This window comes from Apteryx rowi, unplaced genomic scaffold (genome assembly GCF_003343035.1).
Source record: "Apteryx rowi isolate R43461 unplaced genomic scaffold, aptRow1 scaffold_720, whole genome shotgun sequence".
In the NCBI taxonomy this organism is placed as follows: domain Eukaryota; kingdom Metazoa; phylum Chordata; class Aves; order Apterygiformes; family Apterygidae; genus Apteryx; species Apteryx rowi.
In genome coordinates, this window is record NW_020451006.1 from 257,346 (window position 1) to 273,943 (window position 16,598).

A 16,598-nucleotide genomic window follows, 5' to 3' on the forward strand; every position below is an offset into this window, starting at 1 on the left:
ATTTTTCTGCTAGATGGCAAGTGACTGTAAAGAGGGACTACAGTGAGTATGTTCCAAGATTTGTCTTCTGCTGGGTGATCATCATATTTTTGTTGAACAGAACCTCAAAAAATTTTAAGCCTTTCTTCAGAGCTCCTGTGAAAAGCTCTGAAACTTTTCTGTGCAGGACTGAAGATGCCAACAGGTCCAGCAATTATAATTATTTAAAACTCTCCATAGCAGGTGCTGATCCAAGTCAATACTCTCTAGCAACCTCTTTCATTGCAGTCTCATGAAGAAACAAATACATTCTATAAACTCTGTTCCACCTTTAAACATGGCCTTTGGTCATGCCACTCTGATAAATGTACAGATTTCAAAATGTAAACAATACAAACGAGCACATCCCATCATCATCATGATTATCAGACTGTGGTGCTTAAGGATCGGTTAGTTTTTCCTTTGACCACAGCCATTATCCCATTGCCAGCCTTCTACCTTAAAAATAAATCAAAAACTTCATGGCTTCATCCCTCGGCAAAAATGGAGAGAAAGAAAAATGTTCTTCACCTCTTTCCCAGAAATTCATCAGAACAAGCAGCATATATATAGTAATTCTATTTGCAGAAGGGAACTGAACAGAAGGTGATTTGAAACAGCAAAACAACTACTAGAAAGCCTAGAGGAAAGCCTCTTTCAGCAAACTTGCTTTTTCTTGTTCTGTAAAAATGGATTCATTCTTTCTATCCAAAGACCAATTGTTGTCATTTCTATTTCAAGATCCCATGCAACTCTAGTTTTGTGTCTGTGCCAGTAGATCCAAGTTCTGGAAGAGCAATCACACAGCAATCTTGCTGTAAAGAGGTTTTCCCTCACATACCTCTTACCTGATCTACTGCTATGAAACATAAAGGAAAGCAGAAATTGTTAGAAATACGATTAATGCTAATGACACCTGATTTATCAGAAACAATTCTTAGAGCAAATGGAGGCGAGATCAGGGACAACACGGCAAAAAAAGATAGGTTCTCAACAAGAACTGTGTTAAACAACTTTTCAATTATCCAATACACTCGATGTATAAAAAAAATACTGCCTTGAAAAATATTTCCTGAACTTAAAAAGGGTTCCCTCTTACTAGAGAGCAGGCTTATATAGCAACAGTGAAATATTTGTAAAATATTTCACATTAAACTTCATTAAGGCTTATCCTTGCACAAATATCTCCCAAAGATAGAATGCAATGGTCTAAGAAATAGGCATAATGCTGGCTGGCAACTTGAACAGTACTGAACTAAACAGAAAGTGAATATAACACGTGGGAGTTATTAATCAGAATAGCATCCATATACTACTTTTGTAAGTAATCCAAAGTCTAAAAAAGGGCCTTATGTTACCCATAGGAATAAGCTGCACAGAATAAGAATTGTCTAAAATAAAGTACATGGATTTTTTTTCTAGAAAGTAATTATACTTAGTTTATCCATGATGTTACATGCCAAGAAATATACTTTATTAGCCAATAAGATGATTTACTGGTTCAGGAAAAAAAGTAACAGAAACTCCCATTCAATGTTCAACAAAGGAGTCCTCCTCCCTTCAATATCTCCCCTTCAAAATACTAGAAAGAATTCAAATCTAATGAAATTATGTTAATGAGAAATAAAATATATGTAAAAATGAAGGCCACAGCATTCTGAACTACACAGAAAAAATGTCAAATAATTGAATAGGATTAGCATAAAGCTCTTCTCAAAAGAGATGCTATTGATATATAGGCCATGACAATTAGTATACACAACAGTGTGAATGCATATGCAATATATGCAGAAACTCTAGGGGGTTTTTTGATTTTGCTTTTAAAAGCTAGACAGTTGCAGAGAAGGACAGTAGATAGACTAACCCAAAACAAAAATCCGTTCATTTTCTTCTGCAAATTTTGATCAAAAATGTTCAAATTAATACCTCCCTAGTTTCAACATTTTCCCCCCAAATATGAGATCTGTGAAAGAGGTCTCCAAAATTCTGAGGATTAAAAATACTGAAAAATATAATGGCTTCAAAGATGAAACAAGAAAATCTATGAAGAGCATGACAAAATTACTGGCAACTGAATAAACTATGAAGAAAAAGAAAAAAATAAGTATCACCTATATGCACAAATATATTCATAATCAAATTACTTGTAAATCTTGTCAAACAAATATTGATCCACCAAAATCCATCTTGAAGGGTTTTAAGTTTATAGCATATTCCAGCTCTATCAAGCCAACTTCCTATTTTCTTGTTGGAGGAATGTCCACCGTTCCAAGACAGATTCATCAGAAAGATAGCTGCACAGGACTGGAAGAAAACTATAGGTTTTTCACGTATTCTGTGCCTTCACTTTATGAACGCACTGTTAGAATCTTTCATCTTTTGCTTCATTTTATGTATTCATTTTGTGTATTAGAAACAGTAAGTGCTTTAGAAAAACTGAGTCTACCCATTTTTTTCTGGAATCAACAGCTCTCAGATAGAAAAGCATCATTCAAAAATTCCGCAACTGCTGCCTCCATGTACTCTTCAGCTAAAGCAGGATTATTCCTTGTACCATTTACCACTCAGAAATCACTAAGAAAAGGAAGGCTGGAAGTAGTTTATGTCATCTGGAGTCTAGTATTACCACTGTGTAATATGAGCCCTTCTACAGAGGTCTTCTCTTATTGCTGACTCTTGCACTGACCATTAAAAAGGTGTAATTTCCCACACAAAATATTCCATGAAATCATTATAATAGAAGGGCATATAGTGTCACAATTCATTTTAGGTCAACCCTCACTCTGTGAGAAATCTTATCCGTTCTCTGGCAAGTGATTAAGAATAGTTCTAAATGAGAAAAACACAGCAAATGAGATAAGAGGTACAAAGCTAACATAAATTCTGAGTATGTATAAATCTTCAGTGCTCAAGTGATTTTTTTAATGTTGAAAAACATGAAGGAAGAAAAGACAGACTAGGAGTGGAGTATATGTTAAAGCAGAGAACAAAGCTGAAGGGTATTTTTTCAAACCGAGACTTGTATAAGAACAAAGGGGATGCCTGGCATTTCTAAAGTAGGGCAAAGGGAACTAGAGTAGCTGACAACCCTGAACACTGATTTCTTATAACTACTGGGATCCCTGAATTTATCTAAACTACCTTTCCCCTCCTCCTGAACTTTCCTTCTGAAGTTAAAAAAAAAAAAGTTTCTGCTTTTTGTTGTCAAGGAGGAGAACTCCACCAAATTAACAATGACTCGGTCAGGCAGCTGCTCAGGAGCACCGACTGGATATCCGTCTTTGAAAGTCTTTTAAACGATTTGGATCTTCAAGTTGTACAACAGGCAGTCCGTTGCACCATATTATTTTGCCTGGTATCTATCAAATTGTCTCCAATTGTACTCTAATTTTCAGGTCACATAATGTGTTATATTTGTTTATTTGATGCCTAGTACATACAGCATGGCCTATTGCTTGTAACACAGATAACGCAGTATGCAAGAGGAACGATGACACAGATGGACATGAAAATATGACGTGATGGCAGGGGGGCAATAGGGCTAGATGAACTGAACATAGAGATTTCTGGTAAAATGTAGGCATAGACAGAGTTGTGCATATCTTTAAAACTAAGGAGTGTGAATCTAACGCAGAAAGGACAAGAACTTAACAAATAAAGTGAAAAGGAAAAGTAAGAGACCAGATGAAAAAGAAAGGAAAGTTTACTTGAGCTGCTACACACTGGGCAGGGGAGGGGAAAAAAGAAAAGAAAGAAAAGAGCACGCAGGAGAGAGAGCAAGCAAGCATGCGCATTTGTGTGTTAGCACAGGGGGAGACATATAGTAACAAGGTGAGAAAAAGAAAACAAAGTGATGACCAGGTCACAGATTTTGTAATGTTGGTGGAGGAAATTTTGCAGGAGTTTCAGAGATAAATTTCAATTTTTGAGATATAGTGTGTATGAGGATGGAAGAAAAAAAAATCTGGTAACTACAAGAGTGTAAGAGCATATATAACCAGAATAGTTGTTAACAGAGAAAAAGAACAGAAAAAGATCAACAGCAGAGAAAGAAAAAAAGAAAGCTTCATTTGTGCCATGTTTTAATATAAAGAGCAGGACACCAGAAAAGTTACCATCAGAAAGATCAATTCATTTCCTACTCTCCAACAGACTCACTGCATCACCGAAGGCCTGTGCAAGCTGACCGCGCTTTTTTGGACTTTGTACACAGAACCATTATTTGGACTTATTTGCTAACATTTTTTCTTCTTCTAGATTTTCTTAATGGTACTATTATGTTGACATGTATAATGAATAATTTTATGAATGATCTTCTGATTGCAATATCTCATCATATTAGGTATTACGAACACAGCAGAATTTATCAGGATTTTTCATTTATTAAGCACAACGGGGCAATATAATGGAAAATATTACACTGTGAACACTGTGCAAGGAAATACCTCCAACTGAATTCAAATTTCAGTCTGAGGTACGTAATTTTTACAAGAATGGATTCACATTTAGTTTCATTGACACTAATCATTATGGGTGACGCGTATACCTAGTATTTCTTTATGCTTTCGGCCTCAGTTTAAAAACCCTGTATTTTGGTTTCATGTTTGCTGGACTTGGTTCTAATGTCTTCCTTAATTTCAAGTAGCAAATTATCACATCAAAAAAAATCTCATTTGTGTACCTTCCTCCACAACCAGTATCTGTACTTAACTAATAAAACTTAATGTTAAGTTACCATCTGCCACACATTAGGAAACATCATAATACTCTTTGTGTTTTTGCCTAAAAATATTAACAACACTTGCTTCTCTCTCTCACAAACTATAGTGGTGATTCTTATTCTGAAAATAATTTTAAGGTAGGTCAAGTTAAACTAAAACCTTTACAATGATCCTTCAAGCTTGTGATGTTAATCAATTTTCCACATCACTCATAAAAAGAGTGGCTTTATAATATATTACACATGAAAGCATTCACATTATGGCCTTTAAAGAATATTTTATTGTTTGCGACCTAAGCCATTATCTGATGTGGCAAGAAAACAGAGGCCTTTGATTTTTAAGTATGTCTTTAGAAAAATGGAAGAAATAAAACAGAGGACAAACATATGCAAAAACTTTGTACACAAACTGGACTGTAATGACATTTTCCCTCAAATTGTTTATTGTCATTCTCATTTGATAGAAGTACTAATATTCTAATGATGCACACTAGTATTTCCTTTTATTTTTTAGGTTTTGTTCCTTTGATTTACTAGCTTACTGTAGACATATTCCGCACAGTGAAATTTAATATTAAACTGCACTCTTTAACACTCTTGACTTACTTAGAATAGGTTAAACATTTTTGAGCACAGCTTTTGAAATTCTACTAGCCACTACATAGATAAATGGTTGAAAGCATTACTCCAAAGGCCAGCATCAATTTCTACAATACTGGTGCTTAGTAACAAGGAACGATAACGCTGAATGCCTTTGTTAATATTAATGAACTTCATGGTGCAATATAATAAGGCTTTTCAAAAGAACTAGAAAGGAATAAATACTTAATTAATGCCTTAAAATATAAAGCATCAGTGAACCAATGAATGGAAATACAAAAATTACTTAATATTTATAATAGCAACATCGCCAAGGACATTCCAACTTACACAGAGAATCTAGAAGACTGCTTAATGTGACAGAAATTCCTGTGTTTTTCTCCTGTGTTGTCTTCCAATCACTACAGTGCTATCAAAGTTTGTCTTTCAATCACTACAGTGCTATCAAAGTTTGTCTTTTACATGCCTTCTAGCACCAGTCTTTAGGTCTTCCAAACTGTATGCATGATTTCATAGTACTGGTGAATGTCCCCCAGCGTAAAAAGCTGGAAAGCATGGCTAATCACTGAAAATGTTTGTATAAACCCATGTAATGCTCATCTACTTTAGTTACCACTGGTTTAAAAAAAAAAAAAATCATCAGAACAGAGAAACATTCAAAACACTTGTTAATTTAAATGAGGTACAAAGCACTGGCTATCATATTGAACAACAATTAGAAGAAAAAGAAGTGTAGCATTTTAATGAACTCTTAACATGCCATCATAGAAGCAAGTAAAGAGATAACATGAACATGCAATTCCACGGACTTCATTTTGGACTTGCCTTCAAAAGTCTTAAGTTAAAAAAGCAGCAAGCCTTGGATTAAATTTCTAAAAAGAAATTTTCAAAAAGGACTGACAACACTGCTACTTTGGAAGCTAATATAGGCACAAACACTGCAGATGCTTTACTCTGAGGAACAAGTATACAGAACACAGAAGTATACAAGGAATGCACGCAGAACACTGACCTACTAAACCAGTATTTTCAAAAATATCAATCACTCTCAATGAGCCTTCTTTTAATACAAGAACTAAAAGATGCTTGATGTGTTTTTTAATTTAATTATTTAGGTGCTCGAATACAATGTCCTCCTTTAAGCTCTAATATCCAAAAATCATTGCACTGAAATTGATTTTCTTTAAAGGTTATTTCCACTGAAGTCTTACCTTACAAATAAAGCTAAAAGTTAAAATTCTATGTCCAAGCAACATTCAAAATTGTTCGTTTATCTGTACAGTCCTTACATCAAATCTTAGACAGAATTTAAAAATATGGAAATACTCAAATTATGCCTATATAAGGACTTTCTCTTTTTTTCCCCACCCCACATTTTTGCTTTTATTTTCTTAAATAAGCTTGAAATTAGTTTTCTGAGGCCTGGCATAATGAGATGCTTATTTTTATTACTCTACTAATTTTGTCCTTAAAAATTTTTTTTTACCTAGAGTTTGGACCCCAATATGCTGCGCATTAAAGAAATCAAATTCTGACCTATAAAGGAAATGATATAAAAAAGGAAGTCTAAATGTGTGTGGTATCTTTTATAAAGAATTAGAGATGATAATGAAATTAAAGACTGTTTATTAATGGCACATATACAAGCTGCTAAAATTAAGATGCACTGACCATCCAAAATTTGAGAACTTCCAGTGTAGACTGTATGACACTGAGGGTATTAAATTTAAAACTGCATTAGTGTCAGAATTGGCAATAGTTCTCTCCTTGTATTTAAGCCAAAAGTGTCATGGAGACTTACACTTTTAACTACTATCACCGTATTCTGCCCTCAACATCCAAAAGTGTTAAACATTCTACCAATTGTATAATTACCATGTTATTACTCTTAGATAATCATTTAAATTTTGCTGCTGCCACTTATCATGTAGAACTCTTAAAATCTACAGAAGTCTGTGCAAAGGCCTACAAGTCTCAGACCAAAATCTTGACAAGAACAAGGGTTAGAAAAGCCTCTGAACGTGAAAGCAATTTATTTATATAGTTTATATTTTAGGCACCAGATCTGCTCTTCATCAAAGTTTATTTAAGGAGTCACAAGATCATTTCTATATTAAGACCTGCAGACAAAAAACAGTGTTTCAATTTTAAACATCTTTGTTTATACAAGTAAGCAAACAATATAGAAAATTATTTAATTTACCGATTAAAAATATACTGTGAGTTTGCATATTTATGTTCACAGTTTAAAGCTATCCATTCTTCCATGACTCACTCAGGAGAAGTGCTGGACTCCAAGATTAAAGAGTTTGGCTTTAGTAAAAGAAGCTCCAAGGTTTGAAAACTGTTTAATTTTCATTTTACAAAAGTTAATGGACTTTTTTTTTGAAAATTAAAAATAAAGATCTCTGCAGCTTTAATAATATCAAAATACTAAGACTGGATCAAACAGCTTTCAACAGTTCCTCATACTGTCTGTACCTCATAAAGGTATAATACTGGGTTATGGTAACACTTAGTCACATGAAAAATGCTGCAGTTCTAGACTCTTCCAAAGTGGCTACCCTTATCATGGGGATGAATTTAAATCTCTTTCCAGAATTAATTTTCTTTTACAGTATTCCTTCTAATTTTCTGCAATGGGCGAATAAGAAGAGAGCAAATAATCTATCCACTTCATTGGAATGGTTCAATTATTCAGGGATTAATGCTACATTGACCAGTAAAACTGTCAGTGCACATTTTTTCCTCACTGTTATTGCATCTAGCCCAAAGAATGTACATGTGATATTTTCCATGACGGTTTCACACAGATGCTTTGTCTGTTTGACCTGGGAATATATCAAAATAATTTATTTTTAATGTAAACTCCCTGGCACAGCATAAAGACTCCCAGTGCTAACTCACCATGTATCTTGGGAACCTGACAGGATAGGCAATGAACAGAGACTACTTAATAGAGCATTGATTACTGCAAAGAAAACAAGTGGAATGAATTAGAATAGAAAGAACCTCTCTAATCTGACGCACCGATTAAGATGCTTTTGACCTTCTAACCCTTAGGAAGAATAACTTTATTCTTAAGTGACTATTTTTTTAGATCTGGGAGAACTGTGTTTTTCAACACCTACATCCTGTAATTATCAGATTGAGACTGATAAACATAGTCGTCATGCATTATTTTAAAAGACCACACGGGCAAGTAACATCAGAGTTTGAGAATTGAAACAGGTTAGAATACTAGTCTATCTTGACTACAGAATATGTTGTAAATTCAGTGAAGTACTGGCTCAATGAAACTGCAATTCCAGCCACAGGTCATTCATGAAAAACAGTCTTTAGCTGTTCTTGGCAGAATAAACATTTTTGAAATTTCTCTAGTACAGTACATACCTTTTAAGAGTGGATGCAAGAGTTGTTCTAAAACTTAAAGCACAGTGTACTATGTCAGGTGGAGGAAGGGATATACTCATAAATAAAACTGATAGGACAGGACAGAAAGAAAATTACATTCCAGCTTGTTTTTAAGAATACAAAAGGCCCCTGAGAGAAAGTGTATACATTTTTAAAGATCAGATGCAGCAGAAAAAGGATTTCACTGTTTAAAAAAAACTAAAGGGAACAACCCATGATTACTGGGAATTACTGTCACTCTTAATAACTATTAGCTGTCAGACAAAGATGAAATTATTTTTCAAAAAACAAGTTGAAAATAAAATGAAAAAGCAGTGAACTATATGCATTCACATCACTTCATACTTTAGTACCTAAGCAAAGGAATACCTGGATTTTCTGATGAAGACAGAAACTGACAGTTTAGTATATAAATTACATTATTTATCTTCTTTGAAATTAGTTTTATTTTGTTAGATAAACTATATAACCTATACATGATGCTACAGTTAAAATTAGATGCTTTAATACCTACAAAAGAGGAAAAATAAATAAGTCTCATAAATTCTCAGTATAAGATTTTGAGTTTTATAGCCATATGCAAATTAACTCCTACTATATTCCAGGTAACCACCACAGAAAACAGTTTCAAATGTTAGGGGCTAATAAACATAGACACAAAAGTCTTTGGAGGTTGAATTTGTGGTGGTGGATACTGAAAAATAAGACACGTTTTTCATTTGTTCTTGGTAAGTTTTAGTTAAATTTGCTGGCTGCTTTTTGAGTAATAAAGTAAATGTTATTGAGACATATTTGTAGGTACACAGAAATGCTGGTTTCTGATCTTCCCAATGAGGCTGCAAATGAACAATCCCAGGCTGTAGAAGCGCACCAGGAGTATAGTGGGTTCTACAAGATGAGGGCAGAGTTTTTCAGTTTGGAGAATATACTATTGCTCACCCTGTTGGAAAGAACCAAGTTTGTTCTGAAAAGCAGTGGAATATCATGAATTTAAGTTTCATGGGATATGCAGTTCTCCAAACAAAACAAAACAAAACTATTGTCCTTGATGCATCTGTGCAACCTCATTGTATTTCACCTTGTAATAATAATTTCATTACAAAAGTTGGCAAACACCAGAACAACGTTGCAGTATGTAGCTGAGTCAGGCTCACCACATGCGTTGATGGCAGAACTCTGTGATGCAGCTCCACTGGGGAGGCCACCCTTTGAAACTGCTGAAGCTACAGAAGGCGTAGAAGATGCTGGAGACGAAGTAGCTGCAGTAGAGGAAGCTGATGATGACGATAACCGCTCTCCAGACTCCATATCTATAGAAGAGAAGACAAACGTCTATTTTCTACAGCAGAAAATGAAATCACCAAGGGAACTATAGAGTATCAACGCTGACTATGTCTCAGGAGCTGCACTGGACTCTTCAGTGGTTCCTAATGGCACGTTCAGATGGGAGCTATGTTACATGAACAGCACTCGGTCCGTGCTGCATGATGGCTAAAGGGTGCCCCAGGCACAACTGAAAGAGTAAGGGAATCAGGCAGCGCTGCTGAGACCAACATCACCATTTACCTTGGATGCCAACTGCACACCAACGCCTTCCTACAACGGAGCCCCTAACCACCCCCTAACTATTTCCAGTGATCATAAGCAGCCTGCGAGCGCCCTGGGGACACCAATAGGCCTTAATTGCCCTGACCAATCCCACCTGGGACCAACACCCACACCCTCTGTCCAGGAGCTCCACTTAAGCTCAGGCCTGGGCCTTCAGCCCTTGCCCGAGCTAGGCTGTATGCGTGCCGATCCTCAGTCTTGCCTCCAGCCCTAACTCTTGGACGGGCCCCTCAGACCCATAATATAGCCTTGTCTTCAACCCCCTCTCCTGCTCCCGACCGGACGACTGGATGAACCCTGCCCCTGGCTGGTTGCTTCACCCTGTCGGGGCCACTGGATCCTGTTACCAGCACCCTGCTCTGCTCCCCAGGCTCAGATCCCATGGGACTGCCCTCGTCAGGCAGGGCATCTTCTGCGCTGGGGCTCCCCAGCAGCTCCCAGCTCATCTTTCTCGGCCCTGCTCCTGCTGCTTCCTGACAGAGCCTGGCTTTAGCAAACCTGTAAAGCCTGCAGAAAAGTCCATCTTATCTCCTAGAGCTGGGGAAAGACCCAGACATTACAGCAGGATATTTTAAGTATAAAAATCCCTGAAACATGCTGGCTTTCTTTTCTGGTGGACTTTTCATACAAAATAAGGCATTTTAATTGTGCCATGAACTACTTAAGTTAAAATTACTGGGCTTATTTTATTGAATTGTATATTTAAAAAAACACAGAGTAAAACTATTATTAAAAATACTGCTCACTGAAAACTAGTTTCTAAAATACTTAAGTTACAGCCAAGTAAACGGATGACTAAGCGGAGTGGTAGCAGAGTCCAATGGCCAGCTGACTCAATTTGCCAGAACTGAAACTGAAGGCAAGTCAGGACCAGAGTGTAAATAAGGTTGGGGAATATATTTTTCAGTGACCCTTTACTATTTCAGGAACAATGAGACAAATCAAAGTTAACTCCAGCTAATAGGAAAAATCCTGAGAAACTGAGATCCTCTCCTGGAGCCTCCTTCAGCTACAGATGCACCATCCTTTCTCAAACTTATGACCAGCAAGGTGAGAAGAAGGCCGAGTACTGAGTATAAACCACATTATTACAACAAAATCTCACTCATAAGTCTTTGTAGAATAGACTGCCAAGTACAACGTGCACAACAAAGACACTTCTGAAAATTAATTTTAATCGATTTAGAAAAGCAATGTATCAAACTACTTCCGAACTGAAGGTACGCAAAACAGTGACTTTCCAAATACTCATTTGGAAAACAAGCTCAAGAGCTATATATCCTTATATACAGAATTTGTGTGTCTATCTTTGTTCTTCTCAGTCAGTAACAATGAATCTCAAAGGCAGAAGGAAGTACTAAAGCAAAAAATCACTGAAAAGCACATATTTGGAGGGTACAATGTACCCATTTTTACCAAATCAGTAATTCTAAATCAAACTAAAATGCATTTTTTTTAATATGTGAAACTATCTACGGAGTGGATAAAGTCCCTGGACTCTGTTAGCTAGTAGAAAACACAGTATTAATTTCGTCAACTGAAAATTCTGCTAATGAGAGAACTACAGTATACCGTCTGGAACTACTTACTCTTTATGTAAACTGCAAAAACAGCCTCTTTGCAAAAAAAAGCACCAAAAGACTTTACTGCTTTAATTCTGTGAAGTCCAATTTATTACATAGAACTTTCCCTCAGGAGAAAATTTGCATTCTATCTGCAAATACAGAAATTCAGCTAGCTGCACTAATATCGTACAAAAGTTACCTACTACTTTATTGAACAGCAGAAGAAAACAATTTACTTCAGAGTTACTTATCAATGCAAAATATTACTAAGCATTTTAATTTTCAGATTTTAAATTTGCGACTCCTAAATACATACTTTCCCCCAATTTAACATGTACTATCTACAGTTAAAGAAGAAACACCTCATTGATTCTTATTCAGCTGTGAATATAATTCAGCTAAACTGTTACTTCTACTGTCAGTGGAAGTAGGCCACTGAAAAATATCTACAAAGAATGTGTACTTTAAGTGTTCTACTAAATTATATGATTTCTCCTAAGGATAATAATTAGTAGAAACCTCTTTCATAGTTTCAGACTGTATCACTTGCAAATACATGCATTATTTCATGCTACAGAAAAAATGTATTTTTTAGAATATATATAGAGATCAATAAATAAAGATAAATGAAAATAACAACGTACACTTTTAAGACACCATGAAAGGGCTAATTTAGGTGAGGCCAACAGGCAAGGGTCCTTTACAGCCTCCTCACAGAAACCTGTTGGTTTGTTGTTTGTATTTTGATATTCATTATTGATACTGCTATTATCGATCTTATATCTACATATAGATATGGCATTATTACAGTAATCATTTGTAAAAGGAAAGGTATTTTCTGTCAAGCTTCAACTGCATTCAAAACTCAGGACTGAAACTCATTTGTATTTTACTAATATTTCCTGACAAAAAACATCTAGAACTCTCCAATTTCTATAAAGGATTGCTCTTTTTCATCTTGCATGCAAGAAAACAATACTAAAGTAAGTCTTTCACCATCTAGTCTATTTTATAAATAAGCACAGCTAAAAAGAAGCTATAAACAAACAGTCCTTATTTGTGGAATATATATGGCAAGATACTCTTGGCCAATCAACATTATTTTTCAAATCCAGAAATGAAAATTTCTCTATACTTCCAAGCTTTTAACTAATGTAATCATCTGTTCAAAACAGTAATGCAGTGCCAAATAACAACTGGGAGGATAACAAAACCGGCCGTTGGTGGGGGGAAGGGAGGGTCAGATTGGAGTAGGTTGTTTTCCATTTTCAGCCTTTAATTTATCTTTTTAAAAGTCATGAACAGAATAACTGCAATATTGGCATTTCTGATAAATTTTGAAACAAAGGGATGATACTCTCTTCCTAGAGACATACATTGTTTTGCTTTCAAATTAAGTCAAACCTTAATTATGTTTAGTAAGTTTATTACTCTAAACCACAGCAGATGGCTGACACCAAAGAGATAATCCCTGAAACAGTCATTAGTCAGGATCAGCAACAATTAGACTGTAGAGCTAATGGGTTCTGTGACCAAAGAGTCCATACAAATGACAACAGATCCGTATTCTCTTGGTTAAGTTCAAGAGTGTATAATATGCATTTGTTTCTTTTCTGTATGTTTTGCCTGTCAATTTATTGCTAAAGTTTCAGGTTTGTTTTTTAAACTGTCTCATATTTGTAAAAGATAAATTGAATAAGTTAAACTGAAAAACCAACTTTTTTATTTTCCAGGTGTAGTGATTTGTGTCAGTTTCTCTCAATGCTTTGCCTAAAACTTCAGTTATCTTCCCAGATGCTTAGTAATGGGAATGAATTTTCCATAATGAACGAATACTAATCGTGAATGCAACCGAACCCAATGTAAAAGGAAAGCAATCTCTCCTAAGAAAGGAATGCAGAAAGGACATATGTGCAGCTTTTCATTAGAAAAATATTATCTTTTTTGCAAGAACAAGGTTTTATTTTGAAAAAAATTGAAAGATGTTTAATAAAAATGTAAAATACCAAAAAATAGCTGAAGATTTACAAAAGGAAACAACAGTCACATCGTTTCCACATTTAATAAGCTGAAACTTGGTAAAACTAAATTACCTTCAAAATCTATGTTCAAAATCTTTGCTAAAATGTATACTTACAAATAAGTTTTTTTTTCTTGCTTTTAAATAGGTATTGATAAATCATTCTCTTCAAAGGATGTGACTGTGGATACAACAGCATCCTGTCAATATTAGTTGGGATACCTGAATATTATAAACTGGGTCTGGACAAAAATTAAACAAAGCAAAAAATCTAAACTTATATACCTCTAACTTTCAGATTAATCCTTACATCCTTATTATTTCTATATTTTAATGATTACCTCTAACAGTGAAAACAAGAAGTCGACAGTGCAAAGGTAAAAATATACTTGTGTCGTCTTCAATGCCCAAAACTTGTAAACACGATTTGACAACAAACGGGAGAAGAGCCCTGCAACGCTCCCCGTTCCCTTGCCCGATACAGCAAGGTGTTTAATCACATGGCACCATCGCACTGCCAGCCCACGGCTCTTTCCGGAGTGACGACGACGGCTCTCAGGCTGAAGGAAGCAGGCCAGATCCGCAGGCTCCCTCGCAGCCCGGGCACCGCGGCGCTGCTCCGCGGCATCACAGAGGCTGCGGAACACAAGCTGCGGAGGAGCCCGCGCACTCCCACGCCGGAGCGCCACAAACACGGAGCGTGGCCACGCGCGTGGCACCACGGTGCTGCACCGCGGCAACACAGAGGCTGCGGAACACGAGCTGCGGAGGAGCCCGCGCACTCCCACGCCGGAGCGCCATGAACGTGGAGCAGGGCCAGGCGCATGGCAGGCCTGGAGCCACCGCGGGGCCGGGTGGTGGCCAGGCCTGATGGCACTACGGAAGAGCCACGGAGCAGCCATACATAACCCGGAGAAGCCCCCCGCTCACCCCTCTCTCCGCGAGTGTCCAGCAGCCGCGGGAGCAGGGGGGTGCGACACAGCTACGGATACCCAGCGCTTCCCCCAGTGCTGCTCCCAGCTCTGCTTACAAGGTCAACATGCAGCATAACACTACCGCATCTTCTATACCTCCAAGATTTAGTTTTTTAACTCAGATAAATAAAAGTGTTGGGACTATTACTGAGATTGACTTTACATGTTTTAAATGCTGTACAAACATTAAAGGTCATGCAAGTGCTAAATATTCTGAATGTCACAGAACGGTACTGTAATTATATTGCTTTTCATGATTTACTCTGAGCACTTCACACAAAACTCTTTAGGAAAAAAAATGTAGTAAAACTTTCTTTTAGTAAAACAACAGCAAGATTGCCCCATATTTCTTAAGTATCATACCAACTGCCAAAACACTTGCAAGGCACATGGTGTACCCCTACATTGTCTTCTGTTTTCTTTATAGCCCTCCCCTTTCTAATTAATACCAGGCCAGATTCAATCAGTGGTATAACTGTTTCTTTTATCGAAATCCACAGCAGTGAAAATATTTGTATGACAAACAGGATATAAAATTTCTGCAATTTTTTGCATAAGCAGTCTTCAGCCACATATAAGCCTTACTAAGAGTCACTTAAATGTAGGTGTAGGTCCTAAATTTGGCATAACTGAGTCAGGTATAGCCGGGGGAAAATTGTAGCTTAGAAGGGAATCAGCTGCCACTCAAGTATTTTGGTAACATGCAGTGGACATTTTAAATAGACTCAAGATAAAATACAGCATTTAAGAGATCTATCTGTTTTGAATCCATCTTTGGGCATTTAGAGTATGACAAGATACACTGATCATGCAATGACATATGCAAATGAAATTTCAACTCAAAACCTTTTCTCCTGTTTTACAAGTAACTACATTATTATTTTTAATCAGAAATGAACCTTGTTTCAAATACTTTTGCATTCACACTTTTCACTATCTTCACGATTACATTAGGAAAAAGAATACTTATGTTTCACAGAGGTCAAGGATACTATCACATGATGTTCAAGTAATTATTTTGTACAGGTTTTCTTATAAATCCTATTCAGAATCTGCAAAACCCACCCTAAACTCTAATCCTGCACTATATAATTCTGTATGCACTATAAAATCAAGCCAAACTCTGAAATACCTTTGTTATAAGTTTAATTAGAAACAGTAAATTCAATAAAGATTAGAATCCTTATTATGCTCTACTGAAGTGAAAGGAAGAACTAAACATATTCAAAAGGCACAGAATTGGAAATATAGTTTAGCAATATAATTTCAGACATAGACACCATGGTGTAAAATAAAAAAAAAGAACTACCCTGAGAAGTTACACAATGAAATGTTGCTCTTCTGAAACAACTATTTTACCTAATCCTAAACAACAATAAAAATTAAGATAAACTCTAGACATGTCAAAAAGGCATTGGCAAATGCAGATGAGAAGCAATCTTTTGTTACCAATAAGTATCAGTATTAAAAGTGCAACTCCTTTTTAAGAGGTGTATGTTAATTAGAATTTTGCTGTCAAATTGTTTTTTATTCAGGTTAGACCTAATTGGGTTGAAAAATTATTAATTATTCAAATCAGCTTTTCTCATAAAAGGCTGACAATTTTGATGAAAGACATTTCCTGTGACATAAGTATCCTCCTGTGTCACTGCACAGTCTCATGGGCATTACAATTTGGC

At 36.1% G+C, this 16,598-nt stretch overlaps 1 protein-coding gene across 1 annotated transcript in view; it reads right to left on the reverse strand.

The window, feature by feature from the left end:
* The window catches only part of BAZ2B (bromodomain adjacent to zinc finger domain 2B), a 167,369-nt gene that overhangs the window by 81,155 nt on the left and 69,616 nt on the right, over positions 1-16,598 (reverse strand). Inside the window, exon 2 of the mRNA XM_026087565.1 lies at positions 9,907-10,062. Within this exon, the coding sequence (XP_025943350.1) occupies positions 9,907-10,062 (156 nt within the window). The remainder of the gene's footprint in view (positions 1-9,906; positions 10,063-16,598) is intronic.